This window comes from Lolium rigidum, chromosome 2 (assembly GCF_022539505.1).
Source record: "Lolium rigidum isolate FL_2022 chromosome 2, APGP_CSIRO_Lrig_0.1, whole genome shotgun sequence".
NCBI lineage: Eukaryota > Viridiplantae > Streptophyta > Magnoliopsida > Poales > Poaceae > Lolium > Lolium rigidum.
Window position 1 is genome coordinate 207,109,008 of NC_061509.1, and position 9,048 is coordinate 207,118,055.

Consider the following 9,048-nt stretch of genomic DNA (forward strand, 5'->3'; position numbering starts at 1 on the left):
GGGACGCGGCTGGGGAGCGACGTCCCCCAAACGCGGCACGAACAAAACACGTCCCCAAAACGCTTGATCCGGCGTTGTTTGGGGGAACGATTTGGGGGACGCGACTGGAGATGCTCTTATGAAAGTCAAATAAGATTTTTTTTTTCGTGGTTTTTTTTCTTTTACCATATGTAACGGTGAAGCAACCCGTTTTCGGAGGACATGCGGTTAGGCACCACACCACTTTCACATCAGTATCTATCTTTATCTTTATACAACATGCGTCGTCCCGCTGGAGCAGGATGTAGGTGTATTTCCGATCCGCGCGGACGCAAACGGTTGCCATGTTGGAGATGCCCTTAGTACTGTCAAGGATCAGGGTTGTGAAAAAATATGTTTCTCAAAAAACGTTTTTTCAAAAAGCACTATACATACAGCCCACACAAATAATCCCATGCTTTTCCTAGGAAAAACAATAGTAGCAGGAGCAGATAAAACCTAGGGTGAAAGAAGAAAAGCAGGGGGAGGGAGAGGTTGAAGCAGACTGAAAACGATGGAGAGTGGGGGAGTACACTTTAAAAACCTTTTTTATGTTGCACGCATCCAGGGACGATAGCAGTGGAGAGAGAGAAGAGAGACCACACAGGCACAGCTAGGCACAAGGCAGGCAGGCAAGGGCGCACACTGCTCCTGCTCTGCTCTGCTCGCCCCCACCTCCCTCTCCCTGTTCTATACTCTCGCACGCCAAAGGCCAAGCAAGCAAGCAACCAAGCAAGCAGGAGCCACATCCAGACCAGACGCACCAAGAAAATCATCGCCATCCCGCGCGCCCTCCCAGATCTCGCTCAGCCTACTATGTGGGATTAGGTAGATGAGGGCGGCGCTCTTCGGTGCCGACCGGAACGGGGGACTCCACCGACCCGCCACCGCCAAAGATCTCTTCTGGCCGCCGGGCAAGCAGCAGCAGCAGCTGGAGCCCAGGTCCGTGCTCGACTGCTCCCGCAGGCTCAGCCCGCCCAACTCTGCATCGACGCTGTCGTCGTCCCTCGGCGGCGGCGCGGCTGACTCGGCCGGCGGCGTGGCGGCCGTTTCCGAGAGCAGCGCCGGCGACGCCGAGGCCGTCAAATGGGGGGACCACGGCAGCGGGGGGAGGAAGGACGACTGGAGCAGCGCCGGCGGCGGCTGTGAGCTGCCGCCCATTCCTGGGGCCCTCGATGTGGGCCTCGTCGGCGCCGAGGGCTGGGACGCCATGCTCGGCAACGCCGCGGTGGCGGCCGGGCAGGACCAGACCTTCCTCAACTGGATCATGGGGGCGGCCGGCGAGCTGGAGATGCCGGGGGCGCCGCTCCCAATGCATCAGCAGCCGCTCGTCGACAATGCAGGCTTCGGGTTCTCGGCCGTCGACCCAATGGGCTTCGCGCTCGACCACCACCACCACCACCTCGGCGGCGCCTCCTCCGACCTCTCCTCCTCCGGCGCCACCGGCGGCGGCGGCGGCAGCAGCAAAGCCTCCTCCGCCTTCGGCCACTTCTCGCAGGAGGCCGCATCCCTCCAGCCGCCGCCGCCTCCCATGCTCTTCCACGAAGGTATCGACACAAAGCCCCCTCTTCTTGGACCGCACCCGCCTGGCCACGGCCTCCTCCACCACCACTACCAGCACCAGCACCAACCGCCGCCTCCCGCCGCAACCTTCTTCATGCCGCTCTCCTCCTTCCCCGATCACAACCACCGCTCGCCACTTCACCAGCCACCACCACCCAAACGCCACCACTCCGTCCCAGACGACCTCTACCTCTCCCGCAGCAACCTTGGCGCCTCGGCTGCCGGGCAAGGCCTCGCCTTTCCCCTGCTCCACGGCTCAGCCCCGTTTCAGCCCCACCCTTCGCCGCCGCTTCGCGGGGCGATGAAAACCACGGCTGCAGAGGCGGCGCAGCAGCAACTCTTGGACGAGCTGGCTGCGGCGGCCAAGGCGGCCGAGGCCGGCAATTCCACTGGCGCGCGAGAGATATTGGCGCGGCTCAATCACCAGCTTCCCCCGCTCGGGAAGCCCTTCCACCGCTCCGCCTCCTACCTCAAGGAGGCGCTCCACCTCGCGCTCTCCGACGGCACCTACGGCGCCTCCCGCCTCACCTCCCCGCTCGACGTCGCCCTCAAGCTCGCGGCGTACAAGTCCTTCTCCGACCTGTCCCCCATGCTGCAGTTCGCCAACTTCACCGCCACGCAGGCGCTTCTCGACGAAATCGCCTGCAGCACCGCCTCCTGCATCCATGTCATCGACTTCGACCTCGGGGTGGGCGGCCAGTGGGCTTCATTCCTGCAGGAGCTCGCCCATCGCCGTGGCACCGGCGGCGTGCCTCTGCCGCTGCTCAAGCTCACGGCCTTGGTTTCAGCCGCTTCTCACCACCCGCTAGAGCTCCATCTCACTCAGGATAACCTCTCACAGTTCGCCGCTGATCTCGGGATCCCGTTCGAGTTCAATGCCGTCAGTCTTGATGCTTTCAGTCCGGCGGAGCTCATTTCTCCTACCGGGGATGAAATCGTAGCTGTTAGCCTCCCTGTTGCTTGCTCTGCCCGAGCACCGCCGCTGCCTGTAATCCTTCGGCTGGTGAAGCAGCTTTCTCCTAAGGTTGTGGTCGCTATGGACTATGGAGCTGATCGTGCTGACCTCCCGTTCTCGCAGCACTTCCTGCATTGCTTTCAGTCTTGCATGTTCCTCCTTGACTCGCTTGATGCCGCCGGGATTGATGCGGATTCCGCATCTAAGATTGAGAGGTTTCTTATCCAACCAAGAGTGGAAGACGCCGTGCTTGGGCGGCGCAAGACCGACAAAATAATGGCATGGCGGAATGTGTTCACAGCTGCTGGGTTCACACCTGTGCCGCTCAGCAACCTCGCCGAGGCGCAGGCCGACTGCCTGTTGAAGCGGGTGCAGGTCCGAGGGTTCCATGTGGAGAAGCGTGGTGCTGGGCTCACGCTCTGCTGGCAGCGCGGCGAGCTCGTCTCCGTATCGGCATGGCGGTGCTGATCATCGGCAGCGGCCACCGTCTGCAGGCATCATCCACTCCAGTAATGTTGTTCATTTTGTCTTGCAGTTAAATGTTGCGATGGAAAAACTACTACTATCTTGGCTGTTGTTGATCTAAAAACTATCTTGCCTGTTGGACACCCTGTATTGCTTTTCGTCGCAACTTATTAGCTAGGCCTAGAGGATTTAGCAACATTTGTGTCCGGTATCTCTAGTGTAATGGTGTTGCTCTAGGTTCTTACCACGACGTTCGCACTCTCTGCTCATTTTAGCATTTACCATGTCATTTCAAGAATTGCTTGTGAGGAGAGAGTACTATAATTTTAACCAGTGGAACCGGTTCTATGGTACAGTATTGATATTTGCTCCATCATGTGTGCTTTAGTTATTCCTGATGTATCTTATTTGTGCATTTTTGTGCTTAAATTGAGCTGCCGGTTCTAGGTATCTCTCTGTTTATCATCGCAATGCTGACAATAGTCTTAATGGTTTTTTCATAGGTGGAGGGTTAACTATAGTAGGACTATAATAGATGAAAAATAAGATTTAGCTTGCCCTGGTTTTAAAAGCTTAGAGTGCAGACCTTGCCATAGTGCATTTGACCTACATGTATTAGAAGCAAATAGAATAGAACTTTACCCCAAGAAGAAGAAAGCAGAGCTTAACTGACATTAACGAAGGGCACTAGGGATCCCATTGATGTCCACCTGATATAATTCACATTAGTACCTTTTCTTTTCTATATGAAGCTAAGTTCTTTATCGAAAAAATATGAAGCTAAGTTGTAATTGGTATAGATTATGGTGCAGATTAGATTTTATATCTTCAAAGTGAACTTCTCTCAGTATTAGTTTGTTTGTAGCTACATGAATACCTTACTCTGAACTTTTGACTCATTCCCATCATGTGGTATGTTTCCAAGATAGCTACCTATGGAAAAGAAAAATGAATGTGAAGTATCCCTAGGAATAGATAGTGATACCTGATTTGCTATCGTGCCAAACCTGGAGGGCAAACAACATGATGAGCAATTGGCTCTGCACTGGGCATTCAGTTATATTTCCACAATAGACTTCATGCCAGTAGAACATGACAAGCACAAAACAACACATTTCCTATCGTAATTTTTGTGTGTGGATATGTGGCTATGTGCTGTGATGAGGTGTGCATGTCCATCCGCAAGCTAGTGAAGACAACAATGTTTGGCTGCGTGCTGGCGCCTTGTTGGTATTTGTTTCAAGATAGGCACAGGTTTTCTAGATGAAGATATGCATAGTTTTGATCTGAAATAAAAGGACGTGCCTTGTTGGTGTTTGTTTTATTTTTGGTTATTGCCCATCCAAATGTCTGACGCAGGTTGCTGTGTATACAAGCCATCTGATTGCAAAAATCTCAAAAAGAGTGCTGTGAGACCAGGCTATAGAAAGGTAGGGCTAGGCCATGTCTGGAACATCGGATTACTGAAACTTGACTGTTAGATGGTAGTACAAAATTCGGATCAAATTCCTGTGGCGTTTACCTTTAACCACATCTGAGTACAGTAATTTGTGCCTGTGACTTTGCTTGTCACTCACAGTAGAGACAACTCTGCTACGAGGTTTTTTAATCCCCATCTACCACTTGCATAATGCGTGCACATACAAAACCCTACAGCTCTACCAGGGCCATCATATGAGATGTGTCCTACCTCGGTTTTAAAAAAACGGGAGGTGCTATTTTATCTTTGATTTTTATTATTGTAGTAGTATGAAATTTTATAAGTGTGTGAGAGACGGACAAGGGCACTGACCCTATGATTTTCTAGGGTTCATTTCATCTTCGCTCATCTCCCACATGGTCGTGTCCCCTCCTGCCTCCTGTTCCACATTCTCGCCTTCATCATCGCTTGCCCCCGTGCTGCCTTCCAGCCACTTAAAAATCATCGTCGTCTGTACTGCTTGTACTGGTTTGTCAAGAAGAAGCTGTTATCTTTTACCGGGGAGAAGGCGCGAAGGCGCTAGCAAATCTGAGATTTGAAAGGCTGATAAAATAACCCATGTTACAGGTGTGACAGCGGAGTGCAGCCAGTTTGCCTTTCCTCCTACTAGTAGCCTGAAAAGGAAAAATAACCATGTGTGCTAACTGCTATTCGGCGACAGCGGCGTCCACACAAAGAGTATTAGGGCATCGCGACGCAAATCCGACATCTAAATTGTCCCGTGCGTCCATTTGCGTCGCCCCGTGGACACGAATATGACCGCTTTTTGTCTGTGCGCCTGTTTGCGCATGGGGTGCCTCCAGCGGATGCATTTGCGCGTCGGCATGAATTGGGATGTTTGAAAACATCAAAATAAACAGTTTCAACGAAATCTTAGTTATTACATCCAAATTTTCAAAAGTATGTATGAAAATAAGACGGTATCCTCTAGGCAATGTTTTCATGGCTAGCCAATGCCCACTGATACTCAATCAAATCCGTCTGCAGGCATTTGCACACGGCCTCGTTAGTGACTTCTACATTCATATGCAGATAGTCCTCCCAAGATATTGCCTTAGGGATTGGCGCAACCAGCTCACCTTGAAAATCCCAGTGATGCTCATTGCGGCCATCAGGACACTCGTTCTCAACGATCATGTTGTGCGTGATCACGCAGTATGTCACCACCTCATGCATGGTCTTGAGCGACCATGTTCTTGCCGGGTGACGGACAATTGCCCACCGAGTTTGGAGCACACCAAATCCCCGCTCCACATATTTCCTGCAACTCTGCAAGCCTCTTGCATCTTGGCAAACCTCCTCGTCTTCTCCGAGTTTGGATTACGGACAATCTTCACCAGTGTGGCCCAATCAGGGTAGATGCCATCAGAAAAATAATATGGCTTGTCATATGCATTTTCATTGACCTCGTAGCTCACCCGGGGAGCTTTGCCTTGCATAAGCCTGTTGAAAACCGGTGATCGGTGCAACACATTGATGTCGTTGTTGGAACCGGCCATGCCAAATCCATAAATATAAGTCTTGAGATATGACAGCTTCCAGAATAACAGTCTGTCTCTCCGCATGCCTGCTGTACTGACCCTGCCATACAAATGGACAATTCTTTCACTCCCAGTGCATGCAATCTATGCTGCCAATCATTCCCGGGAACCCTCTAGACTCGTTGATAGATAACAGCCGCCTTGTATCCTCAACAGTTGGCTCCCTAGAGTAATGCTGTCCGAACACGGCAATCACGGCTCGGCAAAACCTGTACATGGACTCAAGGTAGGCGCTCTCACCCATTCGAAGATACTCATCGAATATATCAACAACCATTCCATATGATAGCATGCGAATAGCTGCAGAGCATTTTTGGTTGGAGGTGAAGCCTAGCGCACTAGTTGCATCGGGCCTGCATTGGAAGTAGGGATCGTAGTTTCTGACACCCTGTAGAATGACCATGAACAGGTCCCTTGACATCCTGTACCGGCGCCGGAACATTTTTTCCTTGAACACAGGATCAGTGCGGTGGAAGTAGTCCTTGTGGAGCCAGAGGTGCCCTTCCACTCTGTTGCGCGGCAGGTTTTTTGAGCGGCCCTTCACAGAGCCCCGGTGAACCGGTGTCTAGCTTGAATTGTACTCGTGGAGGATGGAGGCTGCAGCAGTAGCCAATGTCTGCGTCGACTGATCGGACTCCTCGTCGGAAGAGGAGTCAACGACCTCCGCGCGGAACTTGTGCAGCATCTGCCACATGTCCATATGCGTGGGTATGAACTGCGGATCAATGGCCGCGCACAATAGCGCCAAAAAGAAGAGTAAGAAACCTACCGGCGCAATTGACCAAATAGGTCATGGGCGGCGAGGACGGGCGGCGAAACCAGCAAAGTTTGGCCCCTACCAGGCGACAGGTGCGCGCCAGAGCCTACCCCGACTCAGATCCTGCTGTCCGGCGCGGCGAGGACCGAGCCGACGGCGTGTACTGCGGCGTAGCGGCGGGGGCGCGGTGTTTATCCGGTCTCGTGTTAGATCCTATGATTTGGTTAGTTAGCCTACGAGAACTTGCGTCTCGGCGGTGGCGGGTGAGGTTGGGGTGGTGGCGTCACACTAGGACAACAAGGAAGGGGAAAAAGAAGCAAATCGAAGCAGTCGATTTTGCTGTCCCTAACATGCGGGACCGGGTAAGAAAAGGATGACGCTCTCCGCGACCGCGCAACGTCTGCGGAGACGCAAACCTGGCGCATATTTGGGCCAGGTTTGCGTCGCCGCGGATGGCCCGGTCACTTTGTGTCGCGCCGCTGGAGCAGGACCCAGACGCATTTTCGGTCTCCGCGGACGCAAACGGTCGCTCAACATTCGTTTGCGTCGCCCCATTGGAGATGCCCTTAGAGCATCTCCAGCCGCGTCCCCAAATGGCGCCGGATCGAGCGTTTGGGGGACGTATTTCCTTCGTGCCGCGTTTGGGGGACATCGGCGTCCCCCAAACACGCCCCCAAAACTTTAAAATACTGTATTTTTATTTTAATAGATAGAAGAAATTTGTAGGTACGGTGAAGAAATAACCCTGTACTAATTTTCAAAGCGGTGCAACATAAACAAATTACATATAAAAACTTCGAAAAAAGATAAACAAATTACATATAAAATTTTGAATTTTTTAAACTACTTCTTTGATGGCCCCGCCTCGTCGTCCTCACGGTGGCGCTTCCTGCTCGTGGCCTCTTCTGAAGAGCCGGTATCGTTTGATGTGTAGGAGGAACTTGTGTCCCCCTCGTCGTTGATGGTGCTCGCCGGCTGCGCCTTCATCTGCGCCTTCGCCCGAGCCCTTGCTGCTGCCGCCTCCTCAGCCTCTTCCTCCTCCTCCTCCTCCTCGTCGGCCTCCCATTCCTCCTTGCTGTACGGTGGCGGGGAACCATCGCTGCTAGGCGTTGCAACTCTGTCCCACCAATGGCGCTGATACATTGCAAATGTATCTATAATTTTGATGTCCCATGCTTGTTTTACACCAATTTGTATATGTTTTGTTTACACTTCGTTGCACTTTTATACATTTTCCGGCACTAACCTATTAACAAGATGCCAAAGTGCCAGTTCCTTGTTTTCTACTATTTTGTATTTCAGAAAATTTGCACATGAAATATTCTCGGAATTGGATGAAACAAAAACCAAAGTTCATATTTTACCGTAACAAAGACGGAATTCAGAGGAGAGACGAAGAGGCGCCACAGGGCAGCCACACCAGGCCATGGCGCGGCCCAGGTCCTGGCCACGCCATGGGGTGGTGTGGGCCCCCCAGGAATCCACCGACCTCGCCCTTCCGCCTATTTATTCACGATCTCGGGAAAAACCTAAATACCCGAGCCTCCATCCACGAAAAGTTCCGTCGCGGCCGCCATCACCGACCCTAGCTCGGGAGGGTTCTAAAGCTCTTCCCGGCACCCTGCCGGAGAGGGAGATCATCACCGGAGGCCTCTACATCGCCATGCCCGCCTCCAAAGTGATGCGTGAGTAGTTTATCTCTGGACTACGGGTGTATAGCAGTAGCTAGATGGTTGTCTTCTCTAATTTGTGCCTCATGTTTTGATCTTGTGAGCTGCCTATCATGATCAAGATCATCTTTATGTAATACTACATGTTGTGTTTGCTAGGATCCGATGAATATTAAATACTATGTTGAGATCGATTATATACTTGTCATATGTTGTTCATGATCTTGCATGCTCTCCGTTGCTTAGTTTATTTTACTTTGTCTTGTTTGCTTCATTATATCAAAAACATAAAAAATTAGTTTCTCTTATAGCTTTTATTACTATTATTCTGTTTTAATTTTGCTAAAATGGGTACTCCTGAAAATATTAAGTTGTTCGACTTTACTAGCACAAAAAACAATGATTTTATTTGTACACCTATTGCTCCACCTGCTCCTGAAGCAGCCATCCTATGAAATTAAACCAACTTTGTTAAATCTTATTATGAAAGAGCAATTTTCTCGTGTTACTACTGATCATGCTGCTTCTCACCTTAATAATTTTGTTGAACTTTGTGAGATGCAAAAGTATAAGGATGGATGGTGACATTATTAAACTGA

General features: G+C 51.3%; 1 protein-coding gene across 1 annotated transcript; it reads left to right on the top strand.

The window, feature by feature from the left end:
- Positions 1–610: 610 nt before the first annotated feature.
- Positions 611–3,372, top strand: LOC124692874 (scarecrow-like protein 27). Its single transcript, XM_047226311.1, has one exon. The coding sequence runs from the start codon at positions 851–853 to the stop codon at positions 3,002–3,004; it is 2,154 nt and encodes a 717-aa protein (XP_047082267.1). The 5' UTR covers positions 611–850; the 3' UTR covers positions 3,005–3,372.
- Positions 3,373–9,048: the final 5,676 nt, after the last annotated feature.

What these genes read in the sequence shown, in the direction of transcription:
- LOC124692874 (XM_047226311.1), top strand. Translation starts at nt 851, where the DNA reads ATGAGGGCGGCGCTCTTCGGTGCCGACCGGAACGGGGGACTCCACCGA.